The 19,208-nt window shown below is 37.4% G+C and overlaps 1 protein-coding gene across 2 annotated transcripts in view; it reads left to right on the top strand.

Moving 5' to 3' along the window:
* The first annotated feature begins 358 nt into the window (after positions 1–358).
* DACH1 (dachshund family transcription factor 1) overlaps positions 359–19,208 on the top strand; it is a 435,676-nt gene continuing 416,826 nt past the window's right edge. For both annotated transcript variants that reach the window (XM_001082626.5, XM_015121170.3), the window contains exon 1: positions 359–1,639. In XM_001082626.5, coding sequence (XP_001082626.1) covers positions 792–1,639 — 848 coding nt within the window. In that variant the 5' untranslated portion in view covers positions 359–791. The remainder of the gene's footprint in view (positions 1,640–19,208) is intronic.

Raw genomic sequence — 19,208 nt, 5'->3', positions numbered from 1 at the left:
GGAATGTGAGACATGCAATCTAACGGTAGTAGTAGAAGAGAAGTAGATGATCTCCCTCTTCTTTTCCGATCGCCACTTCTGTGTCCCTGGCTTTTCCTCTCCGTCCCTCCCACAGTTTCTTTCCGTATCCTCCCCCTCCCCTCCTCCCTTCCTCGCACGCTCCCTTTCCAGTGTCTCGCGCTCTCGGAGTCTCTGCTCCGAGTTCCTGGTTGGATAATTTGGGTTAATACTAGTGAGTGAGGTTTTTGCGGCTTCAAAGGGTATTTCAAGTTTCCGGAGCTCCTCCCCTCTGCACCGTGTGACAACAACAACTCGTCCAGCCGGCAGCCTGCACTTTTCAGCTCATTTTCTCTCTGTCATTCCCCTCTCAATCTTTGATCAATGTACTTGCCAGGGAGAGCCCAAGTCCTTCAAACCTCCTCCTTTTCACCTTCATCCTTAACTTTGTGCTAGACCGGGACCCACACAACAACAGCCGACCCTCCCCCCTTCCCCCCCCAAACCAGCCCTCGATCCCAGCCCCCGGAGAGGACTCGCATTTCGACTTGCGGGACACTTTTGTGCGTTTCTCTCCAGAGCGCCTCTCGTGCTCGCCCCTCCTGCGCTCTCTCTTTATTACCTTCACCTCCTTTTCTCCCCCTTCTCTCCCTTTCTCCTTCTCGTTCTCTCCTGGAGTTGTTGTTGTTGCCCCCCTCGCTCCTTCTCCCCCCTTTTTTCCCCTTCCCCTCCCGGGGGTGTGTGGCAACTTTTCCCCTCGCTTCTCCTCCGTCTGTTTCCCCTTATATGTGACCATGGCAGTGCCGGCGGCTTTGATCCCTCCGACCCAGCTGGTCCCCCCTCAACCCCCAATCTCCACGTCTGCTTCCTCCTCTGGCACCACCACCTCCACCTCCTCGGCGACTTCGTCTCCGGCTCCTTCCATCGGACCCCCGGCGTCCTCTGGGCCAACTCTGTTCCGCCCGGAGCCCATTGCTTCGGCGGCGGCGGCGGCCACAGTCACCTCCACCGGCGGCGGCGGCGGCGGCGGCGGCAGCGGAGGCGGCGGCGGCAGCGGTGGCAACGGAGGCGGCGGTGGCGGCGGCGGCGGTGGCAGCAACTGCAACCCCAGCCTGGCGGCCGCGAGCAACGGCAGCGGCGGCGGCGGCGGCGGCGGCATCAGCGCTGGCGGCGGCGTCGCCTCCAGCACCCCCATCAACGCGAACACCGGCAGCAGCAGCAGCAGCAGTAGCAGCAGCAGCAGCAGCAGCAGTAGTAGCAGCAGCAGCAGTAGCAGCAGCAGCTGCGGCCCCCTCCCCGGGAAACCCGTGTACTCAACCCCGTCCCCAGTGGAAAACACCCCCCAGAATAATGAGTGCAAAATGGTGGATCTGAGGGGGGCCAAAGTGGCTTCCTTCACGGTGGAGGGCTGCGAGCTGATCTGCCTGCCCCAGGCTTTCGACCTGTTCCTGAAGCACTTGGTGGGGGGCTTGCACACGGTCTACACCAAGCTGAAGCGGCTGGAGATCACGCCGGTGGTGTGCAATGTGGAACAGGTTCGCATCCTGAGGGGACTGGGCGCCATCCAGCCAGGAGTGAACCGCTGCAAACTCATCTCCAGGAAGGACTTCGAGACCCTCTATAATGACTGCACCAACGCAAGGTGAGTCGCGGGGGATAGCCCCCGCCACCCGCGCCCCTTCCCACCCGCCTGCTCGCCCTGCCCTCGCTCCCTTCCCGGCGCCGCTCGCTCTGCGCGCCCGCGAGCCGCGCGCCCCGGCGAGCGCGGCCCTCTCCTCTCCTGCTCGGGGTTCGCCAGCCGCGCCCGACCCCTGAGAAGCTGGCACCTCACCCTGCCCAGACCTCGCTCTTCGGCCCGGTCCGCCCCTTGCCCAGTGGGTCCTGGGGATGGGCTGCTGTGGGACGCGGGAAAAGCCGAGCCTCGGGGCGGAGGGGACGAGCCGGAGGAGGAAGGCGTCTTTCCTGGAGCCATAGCCCCCTGCCCCGGGCGCGCGGGCGCCTGGAGACCCCTCTCAGCGCTGCCGTCCGCGTTCGTGCGCTCCCTAGGACCTGGGTTCCACCGCCCGCTTCCCAGCACCGACAGGGCTGATCTGTGGCGCCGAGCGCCGTCCCAGGGGCGGGGAGAGGTCGTGACCTGCTCCGCAGGGCTCGGGGAGCGGGGAGACGCGCTCCGGGTGAGGGGCCCGCTGGGAAAGGCGAGGGAGCGGGCCAGCACCCAAGGAGGGCACTTTGAGGTCGGGAGGGAAATGACCCGCGAGGCTGAGAGACCGGGGCCATCCCGGGGGATGAGCTCCGGGGAGCTGAGCTCCGAAGCCCGGAGGGGAAGCCCGTCGAGGGGAGGGGTCTGTGTGTTCGCGCATGTGTGCGTGTGTCCGCGTGTGAGTGAGTGCGTGTGCAAAGGAAATAAAGGGGTGCGGTGGCCCCGGGGCAGATGCGAGGGCAACCAGCAGGTTTTCTTCGGTAGGGGGAGGTGACCGAGTGCCCGAGACTCAATGGAAGCTGAACTGGAGAGATTAGGAAGGAAAGCCACGAAGCGCGCTCTCTCTCGATCTCTCTCTCTGTCTCTTTCTCTCCAAAGTGTGTTTTCTTTCTTTCTTTCTCTTTTCTTAAAGGTTAGTAGCTTAAGCAGCGAGCAGGTGCACACTTTGCACTGGAATGCTGAGCGGGCCTGATACTCTGTTCCTTGGCTTCCCCAGCCCAGCAGAGCGCGCGCACCGAGGAGGCGGCGGGACCGGTCCCCAGCCAGACCAGTTTTATGCTAATGAACGCTCAGTGGGGGAGGATCTACCGAGAGGGGGCGGGAGTGGGGCAACTTGTCAGTTTCGGGTTAGAGATGATCATTCCACCCCCTTTCACAGCTCCGCTTTGTCCCCACGGTTCGCTGCAAGGAAGTGCAGAGGCAAAAGTTCAGAGTGGGATTCCGGGAGAAAGAGAATAGGGAAAGTTGAAGACCTGAAGCGGGCACGTGGGAACTGCGCGCAAAATTTGCGCGGAAACTTCGGTGCCCTCCAAATAAGTTTGAAGATTGAGAGAAGGAGCGGAGTTGGTGTGTGCCCCCGCAGAGACAGGGAAACTTAGGTGGAAGGGAAGTGTAATAAGGAGACCAGAAGGAAATTGTGTTGAAAAAGCGCTAGCTCTTTTTCCATGGAGAAAGACTTCTCGCCTTGTGCCCGAGAAGGCTGAGAAAAGAAAAAGATTCGAATTCCAGTCCAGCAAATGTCCTATCCTGACCTAGCCAGAAATTCTTTTCCGTGTTTAGGTACCCTTCGTTCCATGGGACATGGGTGTGTTTGGGCTTTGAACCTTCGACTATTTGGGGGTAAATGCTCTGTGTGTGTGTGTGTGTGTGTGTGTGTGTGTGTATGCGCGCGCGCCCAAATGTATGGACAGGTGGCAGTAAAGATGGGGGGTAGTGGGGGTTGCGGAAGCAAGATCACTAAATGTCATTTACTCAGATAATTGGAGCTCTTGGTCGTGCAGAATATAAAATATTTGCCCCAAATCTATTTGAATCAGGTCAGAAAAATTGTTCTGGAGTTGCGAAGAAAGCTAGGTGAAATTTGAAGCTAGTTCAGATATGATAGTTATAAAATTGTCTGCCTATCCAGTAAATTGGTGAATCGCTACTGTTTTTTTTTTCTCCTTAGTAATCAAACATCTACTCTCCTCAGAATCCTCTTTATGTGTTTCTTACAACACACTAGATACTAGATAATTAAAGTCCATTTCACATACACATACGTAAACACACAAAATTGCTGGAGAAAACTTCCTTCAGTGACTGCATTATAATAAGTGTTATAATCAGTGTTAAACTTGATTTATTCCCTGAATTTTTGCCTAGATTTTAAGTCCTCACCATGTGGTTGGAGAATATTCTTAAAGTTATTAACTAAATTTTTTTTTCAAGTTTTTTTTCCTCCTGAGGTTAACAACAGATCTGGAGTTTAAACTTGCAGAGCCAAGATAAGTCAAATACAGTGGAACTGTTTATCTCTTCACAAATATCTCATCACTACTGTAATTATGTTTCAATCACCTGGCCTTAATAATTTGCAATTACATGTGTTGCTCTAAAACCCTATTTCAAGTTATGTTTAAGTTAAAGGCAGTAAGTTTGTTTATTTAGTATTGAATTTGATCATATGTCAACTAAAAAAAGCTTACTCTAACTTAAATACATGCAATATTGTAGTAATTAACTTGAGAAGGTGTTTAGTTGCAAATACTTACCTTGATTTTCCTAACTCTGCCACTGATTGAAGAAATTGGGAACTTGTAATGGAACTCTCTTTCACCAAATATACTGTTTACCTTATATTATTATTTTTAATGATTATAATAAGCATTATTGTCTTATTTCTTACCTTTGAAAGCTTTGAAATGTTTTGCATCTTGCATTTATAAAATTTTGATTACTTTTTCATTCAAGTCCAGTTTATATCTTTGCTATGAAGAACCTTATTTATTCACCTAGATGTATTGATTTATTTCACTTTGGTTTCTTTTTCCTCTAGCTACTTGACAGGCTAAGGGAGTAATTTATGTAGAGTATAAGAGAAGCTGAGCAAGAAGGGAAACTATATAAAAGTACTATATATACACCCATATATGTGTGTATATAATTTATACATGTACATGTTATAATTTATATAAAATGAGAAACATCAAATCTTAGCACTCTCAGCTTTTTACAGAATCTATATCTCTCTCTTAATAGCATGGAATAATAATACCAGGGATTTTGAGGAACCAAAATGATGTTACAGAAAAGTAAGGTTCATAAACTTGCTCAAAGTTTCTCAGTAAGTTAGTAGCAAACCTTAGAGTGGATTTAATTTGCTTGGGGCTATTGCATTAGTATGCTATTTATGAAAACTAGAATAAATGTTGAAGCCATCTGTCATTACCACAAGGAGATGAAAAAGAGACTATCACCTGCTAGACAGTAAAGCTAAAAAATAAAGGTCTCAAAACATGAAAGAAACCTAAGGAAATATATTTAAAAGTTGTCAAAGGGCAAAGTCTGTCCTTGATCAGCTTCCTCCAATTATTATTTTAAAACTAAACATTAGTTGCATGAACTTGGCTGTTGCAACAGAGGTCAGTTAATTAACTGCTTACCATTAAATAACAACAACAAAAAAAGAAAAGTAATTATGTACACGGTCAAATCTCTGTTTGTATGAGTCAGTTCCCTTTTTGTAGATTTGGGTTAGGATTCAATTTTCCATGAATCCAGGTTTTAAAAAAGCGACCCTGTTTTATTATGTTATCTAAAATATTCATTTCTTTTATTATTGAAGATAATTTTGTCTCAGGATCTTTCAAACAAGATTGTGATGTAGGTTCTAAGTAACCCTAGATTTGAGGAGTATTTAACTTAAGTAGATTCCAGTTATTCTTATATATTTTATAGGTGCATATATATATTCACAAACAGAATTCTTTTGTCTTAAAATACCATCCATGGACAAAATATTGAAAGAATTTTATGTTTCCGTAGTAATATATGAATGAAATTGTAGTGTAAGAAGTACAAAATATTTTCCAATTCTTGACTCTATTTTTTTTTTTTTTTTTTGGTTAGGAGTTTTAATAAAGATGGCAAACCGAACCAGTCTATATTTATTTAACATTTGCCCTGTTGCCTGCTTTTCAGTGACACAGACTTATGCATTGATATAGAAAGTTTAACACAAATATAGATTCACTTCTAACAGATAATTACAATACTTGGCACAGAGAAATTAAAAGAATTGCTTCAAATGAAGAGACTCTGCTTTTGAAGTTTTTGTATTGCAGTAGATTAGTGCTTCCAATAACGCCTAATGTCTCATTTTATATCATTTCAAAAGAATAGGGCATAATTAGAAGACTAAAGCTTAAATATGAAAGTTTGCTTGGTCCCACAACTTATTTCTGTATGCTTTAAAAGTGTTAGCAAATTACACTTTAATAACTAGTATATGAATAAAATATAAGAATATTCTAACCTAGAATTTACCTTGTTAAATCAAATTATACTGCAGGATATAAGTTGTTGAGTTATTTGGATAATCTCTTTCAAACCTGTTGTTTTTCTGGGAGTTAGTCTCTCATAACATCGTAGTTATTTTTGTTAAAAGTGAACATGGTTATGATGATACTTTACTTTCTGAACTCCACATTTAATGCTCTGATGTAAGAAATTTGATTTGCACATATAATATTTTGTTTTGTGAAGCTTCAAACATTATATAAAATAAACTACACGACAGGGTTTTTTCCTCCAGAAAAATTCTGGTATTCACATTTGACACATGATTTTAAAATCTTCATTTTTTTAGTCCAAATCTGCTTTTTTTTTTGGATTATTCTACTAAATTTCACTCAAATTTCATGTCAATTACTTGGACAAATATTAGCCACCCTCTTTTTGCCTCACTACATCCCCCAACTCCCTGAGATGTGACACCCTATATTGACTAAAGTCTTGGCAGGATTTGAGCATAAATCACTCTTGTCTTTGGCGATTTACTACGTGTGATTCAACAGCATACGAAAACATAATATGCTTTATTGTTTCTCATTTGATGTTTTGTTTTTAGAATATAAGTAGCAGTTGTAAATTAGCTTAATGTGCAACCAAATAGTTGTTATTTTAAGAACAATTTGTGTTTTAACTATCAATTAGTATTATTTTATCTTTCCAAGTTATTTTACTAAATTGCTTCATACAATTGCTTTTGTCAGTCAAGTAACATAGTCATTTAGATTGCATTGTATTAGCAACATAGAAAACAACTATTGCAAAATATAATAGGAAATTAAACTCTCACAGGTTGTAAACTGTCTCCCTTTGAATCCTTGTCTGAAGAAATTAGTTTGAACTATGCCTTCTAAATAGGTACAGGTGAGTCATCTAGATTTCATTAAACATTTTTATTTTAAGGGTTTTGTTACTTGGTTCTTTTAAAAAGTTAAACTTTGTTTGAAATTATCTTTCAAGTATTTCCTTTTCAGCTTGTTCACCAAAAACAACAACAACAAAAAGTCACATCACGTTATATATCTTTAGAATAACAGGAAATGTAAAAATTGATATTATTGGCTTGGGTATTTAAAAATGTAATTAAGATAAAGTTTTATCATTTTATGTTTGAATTGTTATAAAAATAGAATGACCTTAGCATATGTCAGCATGTGCTATTTTCTTACTGAGGTAATGCATTGTGATTGGCCAGTTTGAGAGATGTATATGTGCGTGCGTGCGTGTGTGTGTGTGTGTACACACATGTGTCTAAATACTACATATTACATGTAGTATATTAATAGATGTATATAGTATATGTAGTTTGAATATTCTAGCTAAGAATACAATTATATTTTCAGGCTTTGGGACTGCATTAAGGAGACCCTTCTCTATTATGTTTGTTATGTTCAATAATTAAATTTTTAATGAAGAAAACTATGAATTAAAAGCCCACCTAATGGAGCTCAGATAAGTGTAATAGCAAAGGCTCTGATCTGCACAGATAATGTACATCTCAGGCATAGCAAGGCTATGTGCAAACATTTTGTTCAAATTTCTTGTTTCCGTCTTTTCAATTTGCCAAAAATATTTCTAGTAAAAAGTAATTTTTGCTATTGTGGCTGTCTCATAACTAACTTTTATTTGCTGATATTTGCTTTTTAGCAAATGTCACATACAGGAATGACTTCATTAGGATAGTATGTTAGTTTACCAAATTATTGCTTTGGAAAACAAGAATACCAAGGATAAAATATTTATATTTGGCCCACTAATTAGTTATTATTAGATTAACTGATGGATTACTTTATTTGTTATATCTATTTTTTTTAGGGCGGCTTCTGAGAATTTGTTAAGAGTGTATCCAGTGTTGCTAGTTTTAGGCAGCTAATAACTATCTTTATATACAAATGTACAAATGACAATGAAAAGAATTTTCAATCCACTATAAATTAGTTATTAGACAATCAATAAAAAGGTCATTATTTTTCAAATTAATGATACAATTAAAATTAGTTTAATGAATAGCAGATAAATGTCCAATTTAAAAATATATGTCACATCATGTATAATGACCCAAATCACCACTTGACCCAAAGTCAAGGACCTTGAACCAAATGCATTTAAAATGTATTGGTTTATTTGGACATAGATTTCCTTTATAAGAGAAAAGCATTCAAATGCACCCATTAAAAAAAAAATCATCTTTCATTCTTTCTAAATTGAACACTACATTTGCCAATGACTGCATTGTTTAAAAGGTGTGGTCCTTTTGCTTTCTGATCCAAATTGGCTTGGAATCGATCCAGGATTTCAAGCTGGGATTCTTCTGCACATTTAAATGTATGTGACTTGATTGCAAGTTGTCAAAGACAACTCATTAAACTGGAAATCTCACTATGTCATTGTTTAATTGGTCTTTTTTTGTTGTTATAAGTATATTGAAGTGTCGTAAACTACAAGCACAGCAACACACTGAATAGCCAGTTACTTATTTAAAAAGTTTTAGAGAATGGTGATTGATACTGAGAGAGACACACAGAGAGAGAGAGAGAGAGAGACAGAGAGACAGAGAGAGAGAGTACTTAACTGAAGCATCTATAACAATGTATTATATAGGTTGAATACAATACCTGGAATACATTACATTTTTCTAGCAGGAAGTCAAAGTGAAATAAGCCAGGCACAGAAAGACAAATACTGCATGATATCACTTACATGTGGAATTTTAAAAAGTTGAACTCATAGATCCAGAGAGTAGAATGGTGGTTACCAGGGGCTGGAGAGCTGTTGGTCTAAGGTTACAAAATTTCAGTTAGATAGGGAGAAAAATTTGTACAACGTGGTGATTATATTTTCTATGATTTGAAAAATATAAATAAATATACTTTGATTTGTCTGTAAGTAGATCTTTAAGAATCCTGCAGTGGATTTTGAAAATAGCCTATATCTTTGACAAAAAAAAAATATGGATATACTTTTAAAGCATGATTTTCATGAAGCAAATACTGCAATAAACCACATAGTATATTGGTTGATGTTGATTGGTAACATTGAATAATTGAGAAATGTTTTTGTTTCCTTAGCATATATGAATGGTATATGAGTGGTATATGAGTGGTAAACATGAAGTATTAAAAAGTCACAGTGTTAAATGATCTTTGAATTTGTATGGTATCAAATGTTTCTAAATAATTAGATTGCCTTTCCAGTTACAACAGGAAAAAAATAACCTTATTTTTCTTCAAGGGCAAACAAAATATATCTTAAGAAAGAAAGTGTGCTAGTTGAAAGGGAGATATTTTATGGAAGCATATAGAAGCATTTGCAGTAAATACTTACTAATTCCATTTAAGGGACACTGGTCATTTCTTAAGTAAAGGCAATGAAAATAAATCTCTAGAATATATTAACTAAGAAATACTGTATTACATTCACTTATCAGGCAGATGGAGTATTTTGTTAAAACCTGAAACTGTATCCTGATATTTTATTAATAGCAACAGTAAATAGGCTGTTATATTCATAATGTTATATTTTAAAAACATATTGTTTATATATGAACAAAGTAAATCACTTAAGTTATACCAAATCTTTGAACCCATCATAGTTCTGCTAAAATATACTGATGCATTCAACAGTATTACTTTCCATTTTATGTTTCAAATTTAGGATTTTTATTTAACTTGATTCTTCAAAATGATATTATCTTCTTGAGTTAGGCACTTACAGTTATTTAACTATTAACTTACAGTTAAATAGTGCCTTTTGATTTTAAAAGAGTAAACTGGAACACTTTCATTTTTCATATTACCTGTCACACATTTTATATGAGGATGGATGTTCTTGTGTGTGCAACAAGTGTAAAATTTTTATCAGTAATTTAGAGAATCCTGTGGTGGATTTTTTTATATGTATTAGCATTAGCTCATTTGTACTCTATAATTATGCTTTAAATAATTGTCATACATTTGGTAGAAAAGCCTTTACATACATGTATATATGTTGTGTAGGAATATATTCACACAGACACATGCAAACATACATACACACCTGTAGGATATAAGGCCACAGGACAAATAACTTAGGAAATTACAGTTGGCTTTAATTTTACCTTTTTGTAATTCATAAAAACATGAAACAATACATGAAAAAATAGTTCCTATTTTACTGAATTACAACAGAAAAAATAGAATTAATTTTAGAGTTAAAGAAGTAGTTTATACTTAAATATTTTAAATATTTAATATTTAAGGCTATATGGTTATTAGGGCAGTGATTACAAACGTAGCTTAATTTTCCTAAACCTTTTTTATGATAATGTACTTTAAATTATCTGTTTAAAAACATATGTATAATAATTATTTTATTTGTATAAATTAGATATTAAATGATTATTAGAATCTGTACATTATTAAATGACACTAAATGTGCTTGATGCCCTTGGTCTATTTCTTTTATTGGTTTATTTCATTGCTTCTTGCACTTAGAGCAAGCATATCCTTTAGAATCAGTGAATAAATGATAGGAAAACAATTTCATAACATAAAGGAAAAGAGACTCTTCTAAAAGCTTTGCCATCAATGAAATGAGTTAGGAATGAGGTCAGTGGGTTAATCTGCAGGTCTACATAAGGAGATGTGTATTACCACTTCTTGCAGTGGACTGTAATTGTCTTTGAAAACACCTAGTAAAGATCCAGTTAAATTGAAATAAATTACTTTCTCAATAATTCCATGGCATATGTCAAGTCATTACGTCATCGGTAAGAGTGCAAGCATGCATACATTTTTTGCAATGTAGAAAGATGCTTATAAAACAGTGATGACTTAAAAGTTTCTGCTTCATCTAAAGCTTATGGAATTAAAAAAAACTTTGTAAAAATATAAAACCTTGTACACAGTATTTGGTAAAAAGTTCATCTTTGCATTTAGATATTTACATAAATACAAATATTTCACATTACTTTTTGCATCTTCTGGTAGGAAAAAGTATAAGTAAGTAAAATAGTTTCAAAATATTTTATGATTGTCATTTCTGACACCTTTATTCTTACCCTCTAAGAATGCTCTGATAAGTTTATACTGTAATCAAAGATGAATATATGTCTGCAGTTCACTGATTGTTTTCTTACACACTGTTGACAGTATGGTACATGCAGATTTGAACTTGTAGCCAGGAACAGTGCTTCCATGCTTCAAATTGCCAAAAGATCCCCAGGGACAGAAAGTTGACCTGCTTTTATGAAACTATAGAATTACATTTATACAAGTTACCCCATGGGAAAGGAATGAACTGATCTCAATTCAAACCTTAATATTGGAGCCTTCTGGGTCAAATTTGATTTTTCTTTCTGTTAACACCTGTTTGGCTACCATATTTAGTACCTTGATATTCTTAGGAAATTAAAAAAATATTATTCATCAGTGATACTTCACAGTTCAGCCAAAGTGCCATCAAAATTTTGCAGCTATTTAAGTTTTCTCATGCTATTAAAATGTTACTTTTTAAAGCAAAATTCTTCTTTTTATGTATACATTCTAGATTTAAGGAGTTTAAACAGAAATTTAATTAGAAATATAAACAATTATTTTGTACTTTTTAATCAATTTCTTTTTACTAATGAGTCAGTCCAAGTAGGAGAAGAAACTTTTTCAGGACATTTTCCTAGTTATAACATTTCCAAATAAGGATTTTTCTAGGAATATATTTAATTTTTCTTACAGTCACATTTTAAATGCTTATGTACCTAATTTTGCTTTTAGTTGGACCATCTGACAGGGTTTCCAGAATGCTGCTTTTGCTACTACTAATAATAAATGAAGGTGGTCACTGATAAACTGGATGCATAAAAGATATTTTTATTTTAGCTGGATTCACTTTACTTATGTGAAATGGGCTTAAGTTGGACAACTGAAGTTAACAGTTTGTTCCAAATAAAGAAGAATTTAGGTGTGTAGTAGTTTGCTTAATTTCTGGGCTGTGCTATGTCATATAAGTGCAAATGGATAACTAATATAAATGGGTAAGGTCATAGCATCTCTACTTGTTTGACAGTATTAAATGACTACCATTAGATTATAGAATCAAGACCTACTTCTCCATATAGAATGACTTGTTCTCAATGTTATATACACAAAAAACATCTTATAGATGGTAAGGCAACACATGTATATGCTGTTACAATTATGATGTTTAAATAATTCCATCATTGGGTTTTGAAATTGAGGTGAGCAAATTCCTTTTCAAATTAAAAATTAAAAATAATTCCAAAGACTTTTTACTTTTTTCTCACTTGACATTGAATAAACCTTTTGGATAAGTGGTTATTGGTTATTTCCCAATCAGAACCAAACATAAAAGTCCCTAATAATAATTATACTAAATCAATTCTTGGAATAGAGGAAAAATATTAAAATTGCCGATGGAAGGTATACCACTTTCCTTACTATCATAAGTCATGATCATCTAGGAAAAACTCTTTGGAGTTTTAAACATGCATTGTTTATTCTTTTTCTGTTGGCTGCTAAGTGTCAAGAAAACCCACAAACACTTATTTTCACTGTAAATGAAAAAACATTTTTTCTGCCTTGACCTTATACTTACCATTTCAATGAAGATGAAAAATCATATCAGTTCTTTGGCTGTTTCCTAGTATCACTTGATGCCGAATTTATAAAATACCAATATTTAATTATATACCTAATTTCATTTAAAAGTTTACCCCAACTAGTTTCATGGTGATTTAACATGGCTACTGCACTCTACTCTCTCTGTGATGGAAGGAAGGAAAGTAGGTAGATCATAAGATCATTATGCTGGTCTTAGAAATAATCTATTTCAGAAAAGGCAACCTAATCTGACTTTTGTAATGGTGATGATATGAAGTTTCTATGACCTTTTTTGTCTTTCAGAGGCACTTTCTAGCTCTCTTTCCAATAATGATTGATGTTACACACCACATGAACTGGAAATAAAGACACATTAAAAACTTTTGCTATAAAATGCATGAGAGGAGAGGGGAAGTTTTATTTTGTAGCCAATCCTCTGAAAGTAGAGTAATCCTTATTACTGCACAGAATTGTACACAATACTCAAAATAGGAAGCTTTTAGACACCAAACTGAATTTCATCTTCTTGAATACTCTTATCATCCAAATTATCATCATAACCCACCTTTATTTTTTTTTGAAACTCTAGTGAAATTGTGCATGAAATAGAAACATTTTGCCATGAAATTTACCTATAAACATCTAGCCAAAAACAGGCCAAAATCTGGATTTTTGAGCTATTGATATTTAGAACAGACCTCTTAAATTCAAATTTGTGAAATATAATACAATTGTATTTAATTACAGTATTTTATTCCAAGCTTAGGAAATAAAATTAAAATGGCATATTTGATCTGGAGTAAACTTTTTGCTCTTTTTTTTTTGGAGAGTGGGTTAAATAAGGGCCCATGACAGGAATGCTGTTTGTTTTTCACAAAAGTTGTTTGTGATTTCAGGTACCCTTGGGAAATCTCTTGATCAGTTTCACATCTGTTCCTGTCAAAGTGGGTGCTAAGATACCGGTCACCCAGCAACCATGTCCAAGAGGGAATTGGGCCGATAATAACTTCAAAAAGGAATGACAGATGCTAGATTAGGATGAAAGACAAAACGCATGAAAAATGAGCTTGTTAGAATCAAAAATTTGTTCAAGCACCTTTATGTAAATTAAATGAATATTGAATATTTGCATGCAGTAATTTCTACTTTTTCATTTGATTGAAAAGAAAAGAATAGTGCATTTAAACTCACAAATGTGACTTCTTTCTTTTGTACTAATTAACATACAAAGCAGAATCTCTTTTTAAAAAATCAGATTAGCCACCTGGGTTCTTAGAGCTCCACTAAGTATATTACAATGTTTTTCTTACGAAAATGGTACTTTTAAAGAGGACTTGGTTTATCTAATTTTTAAATAATAAACAGTGCCATGTGCATTAGGATTATTTTAGATGAATATAAATCCATTTCTTGAGAAAGCCTTTCCAAAGTAACCTTATCCTGTTGTCCTTGAAATTGGTTAATGTACATTAATAAAAGATCACTCAAGATGAGTTCACACCAAAAGCACAGGCTTCTCATTGACTGGTTAAATAACAATGCATTAAAGTAAAGCAGAGTGGTGTGCCCTAAAAGAAAGTAGGCAGAAAGATCTCTTCAAAATTTAAGATGCTCTTTGATACATTACCAGTTTTTCTATTGAACTGTTCAAATACTAATCAGAATTTAGAAGAGCCTGATAAAATGTAGTGATTGAGAGAGGTTTCTGAGTCTTGGTTTAGCAATGTCTAATGTGGTCACGTAGAGAAATTGATTTTCTTCAGAAATTAATTAATTTTTCATATCGCCCTAAGCTGCAGTTAAAAAGAGTGCATACTTGTCTGTTTTTTCCAGAAATATTGCCTAATCATATTAATACCATTGCCCCAAGGATGAAAAGATAATTGTACAAATGCATTTGGAAATATGTATCACTGAGTATTTATGATTAAATTATGCAAATGACCCAGCTCTCATCCTTTCCAGACCCAGATTGTCTAATTAGGATTGATATGCTGAATAGATGTTCCAGAATTTGAATACAAGCATGTCCAAGGAGCAGAAAATTAGAAATGACAAGGCTGAAATCCAAAGAAAAGTGTCTTTCGTTTCTATACTTTGTTAATGTGCTGTTAGTAGTTGAGGGTTTTTTCCCTCCCTTTGGCTATTTTGTGACTCATATGTCCTTATTACAAACAAGTATGCAAAACAAATTGAACTTTAGCCAATAGCATTTTATTTGTATTTGGTGCTTATTTAAAAATAATCTCTTGGTCATTCAAAGGGAACATCACTATTCCTTTGCTCCAAACAATGTAAACTTACCCTTAATTGGGTGGCTTTTTAAAAAAACTTCCTCTGAATTAGGATCATAGCTTTATTTCAAAGCTAGTTCTCTAAACTTAATGGTACACCAGGACAGTATTTTCTAAGGATATGCTTCTTGAATCTATAGTTCATTTGTTCATTCATTCACTTAAATGCTTGTCTTCTTGTAGTTGGAGAACACTGTTTAAGCAACAGTTCTGATTAGGAAAAAAAAAAAAAGCAGCACTTTAAATGTAACAATGTTTGAATTTGAGATCCTCAGCAGGCTTTCTCCCTCATTGATTACACTCATTCATCTCAGATGGAGGGGTGGTCGCGAAGAGCAAGGAAGGGACTGAACTGTCAGGACTCCAGCCTTTGTTAAGCAGCGGGTAGTCACTGCCTCTGAACTCGGCTGGCTCCTGCTTCCCATCTGCAGGATGATGGATTGCTATGTTTAATACATTTCAGCTTTTGTCTGTCATAGTGTGGACAGACAGTACTATCAGTGATTTCAACAGTGATTAGAAAACCGTTTCAAACCACTCCTATTGGCCAGACAGCTTCCAGGAATGTTTGATGAAACATACTCATTGGTACTCTCGCCATGTAAATGTGTAGTTTAACTAGGCAGAGATTGTACACTCACTGTTTAAATGGCTGCAGTAGCCCACTGAGAATAACTAGACTACATATCAATTTTTAAACAAAATGCACAAGACAATTTTAAGAATCTTTGGGGTCTCAAACTAAAAATTCATCCCAAGTAGTCCCAAGTTTCAGATGAATTTGTATTCTTTATATAGTAACAACATGTGCTTGATGGCAGGACTGTATTCCATAGACTATGATTTCAGTTGTTGCTATACTCATCAGTATTGAGCTATCTAGCGATATTGGGGTGGTGGTTAGAATGTGAGGACTACGTGAAAGCAGTAAGACATGACTTGGCATGTGCTATACTGGGATTTGCTGATCTCTGGGGGCTTTGTGGTTCACAAGTCCAAAGGGTGAATGATTTCAACAACAAGAAGGCCACTATATACCAGCTCAGTATTCTCCCTAGAGTGTCTTATTCTATTTATAAAACTGCTGCTAAGAAAATACAATTAACTAAAGGAAAAGAAACTATTCTTTTAAGCCATTAAGAATATAGGCAAAGTTTTATTTCAAGAATAGGACATAATAAATAAATCAAAATGGCCAATAACATCATTATTTACTAGTTATAATGTAATATACTAATTGTAAATTATAATGTAAACTATAAAATGTATTTAAACATGAAGTTTTAACTGTAGCAGTAAATAGGTAATTATTAAAATAGTAATCCAACCAAAGTTTTGAAACAAAAACCTAAATCAGGAGAAGCTACTTGCCTTTGATTAGTTTCTATTAAGAAGAAGGTTAAAGAAAAAGTTTATGTGGTCAACAGCAAATGTCTGATGAGAATAATAACTTCAGATCTTAGATTATATTTCCTCTTACTGATGTTCTGACACTGAAAAATGTTCACCTGTAATCCTTTCAGTAAAGATTTCTGGTCTTGAATATGTGATTGTAAGCATACTCATGGACGTACATATCACAGCACAAATGTGCACACACATGTTGCATTTCTTTTGAACCAGTACAATAGCTAAAGCTTTTGTCATTTGACATTGCTTATTTGGTAATAAGGATAGGTTGTATTGTACCTCCTGAAAGAGTTATAAAAATATTCACATATTTTACAAATTGTCTTGTTCATTGTTGCATTTTAAAGTTATTGAAATAATGCTCAGCTTAAAAGTTGCGCATTCATTCAGCATATTCCAAAGCATTCATTTGTCAGAGTAACTCAAAGACAGTGGCCATATGTACTTTTGTATAGAAATTATATAACTGGGCTTAAGTAAATCTGAATTTTTAAATCCAAACTTTTCACAATTTATATAGCACATATATAGTAAATTAATGTATTTCTCCTCAACATTTTTGTACTGAATAATCATGTGTGGTTTTTAAACTGTTAATAGTAGAATATTAAGTAGTCTCTTATTGACTTTATTGTTGTGCATCGGGGGTGGGCAAGGAAGTGGCAAAGTGTTCATTCTTTTAGAGACGGATACGGTATAGAAGGAAGCTATTAGCAGGTCACATCTCTCCAAATAACTGTTGGGAGGGAGGAATCTTCTCTCAAGTCAAAGGGAAATGCGTAGCTTAGACTACTGGAATTAAGGTTCCTGGCCTTGCACTCCTAGTGGAAGGTTGCATGGAAGAGCCCAAAGGTGTTGAGTAGTACTCTGTTTTAAAGTAGAGTTATCTCATGAAATGAACATAAATTACTCTGTTACATTCCTTCTCTAACTATTTGTTAACAAATTTTAAGGAGATAGCTAGTAATCAGTAGGGACTTAGGGTATCTTGGCTGGGAGATAAACTTTAACAAGAGGAAGGAACATTTGTACCAAATGTACTGATGTATACCTATGAGAGCTATAGATCCTTCCCCAACATATTATAGGAAATATAAGTGCTTGGCAAATTCAAATGTATATTTTGTCTACAGATGGACCTGTTTGGGCTGTTCAACTGGATCTTGTGCAACATTAGGAGTGTAAGCGTATGTATACATTTGTGTGTACATATGTCTGGATGTACACTGTAGGTTGCCAACTCTTGTTATACACATTGTTAGTCTTATGTTTAGTTAGGCACCATAATTACAAAGTAATACAAGTCATTTGTCTTACTGCAGTTAAATAAAGAAAAAATATCTGCTAGAAACTAAATGAATGAGTTTCTCATGAAGCTAAATGAATGAGTTTGATACCTGGAAATGTTTCAGAGTGGAAGAATATTAGAGACCTCTGATCTGCTTTCTCCGTCTCTAGTACAGTGGCTTCCGCATGTGTGCACAGCAGCTCTGGTCTTAGTGTCTAGCTATTAGTATTTGGTAGATCCATAGAGGGGGAGAAATAAGAAGTCAGGCCAGCAGGTTCAACTTCTATTTCTCAGTAGCTTCCTATAATGATTCCACCTCTAATGAGGTGAGTTACTACTGCATGAAAAAGGAGAACAAAGGGTTTTGGCCATCTTAGCTAATAAATCACATTGACTGCCTGGCTGATCAGATCAATTGTGCATAAATCAGTGCTTTACAGAGTCTTTTTTTTTTTTTTTTTTTTTGAGAGGAGTCTCGCTGTGTCGCCCAGGCTGGAGTGCAGTGGCGCAATCTTGACTCACGGCAAGCTCCACCTCCCGGGTTCAGGCCATTCTCCCTCCTCAGTCTCCCGTGTAGCTGGTACTAAAGGCGCCCGCCACCGCACCCGGCTAATTTTTTGTATTTTTAGTACAGACGGGGTTTCACCGTGTTAGTCAGGATGGTCTCGATCTCCTGACTTCCTGATCCGCCCGTCTCGGCCTCCCAAAGTGCTGGGATTACAGGCGTGAGCTACTGCGCCCGGCCTAAAGAGTCTTAAAATAAGATTCTACCAAGACCAATCGATCCACAGGCTTGTGTAAGGGCAGGTCTCTTGCCCATAGCAAACTATATAGGAGTTCACAGTATTGAGATTGTTATATGCTGTCAAATGTTGAAATGAATGTTTCGGATCTGACGGTGTGTAAAATAGTTGTGACTGTCAATTGAAATATTCTCATCTCCTCCAGTTCACACTTGTTACTTAAGGTAGCAAGAAAATTTAATTATCAATACATATACAAAAACTCAGTTTTTAAAGCATTAGCAACAAGTATAATTTTTAGGAAATGTTTTCCACAAAAATATCATTATGTTATTTCAAAAGAAATTGTCATTAATATCCAAGGGAAGTATTTTATTATCACAATACCTCTAGATTTTAGATTAACTAATGTATAGACACCGTAGAGTCATAAGAAGAGTCAGGAAACTTGATTTTAGGTTCCAAGTATGTGAATTGCCTGGGTGAGAGATGTTGGATTAGTCAAGCTGAAACTCCAGATTCTCAAATATAAAGTGGGCATAATGCTGATAAGTTTTCTCCTGATTTCAAAAGGTTGTGAAGGTAGGAATGCGATTAGTTATCTGAAAGTACTGCAGAAATTTTAAGGTGTGTTTCAAGAGTTGTCATCTGGGCCAGGTGAGGTACCTCACACCTGTAATCCCAGCATTTTGGGATTACAGACCATCCTTGGCAACATAGTGAGACCCCCCGACATCTGTACAAAAGAAATTTTTTTTTAATTAGCCAGGCTACTTGGGAGGCTGAGACAGGAGGATTGCTTGAGCCTGGGAGGTCGAGGCTCTGCAGTGAGCTGTGATAATGCCACCGCAC

Source organism: Macaca mulatta, chromosome 17 (assembly GCF_049350105.2).
Source record: "Macaca mulatta isolate MMU2019108-1 chromosome 17, T2T-MMU8v2.0, whole genome shotgun sequence".
Taxonomy (NCBI): domain Eukaryota; kingdom Metazoa; phylum Chordata; class Mammalia; order Primates; family Cercopithecidae; genus Macaca; species Macaca mulatta.
The sequence above is the reverse complement of the archived record's forward strand: the minus strand, read 5'-3'. Positions and strand labels throughout refer to the sequence as shown.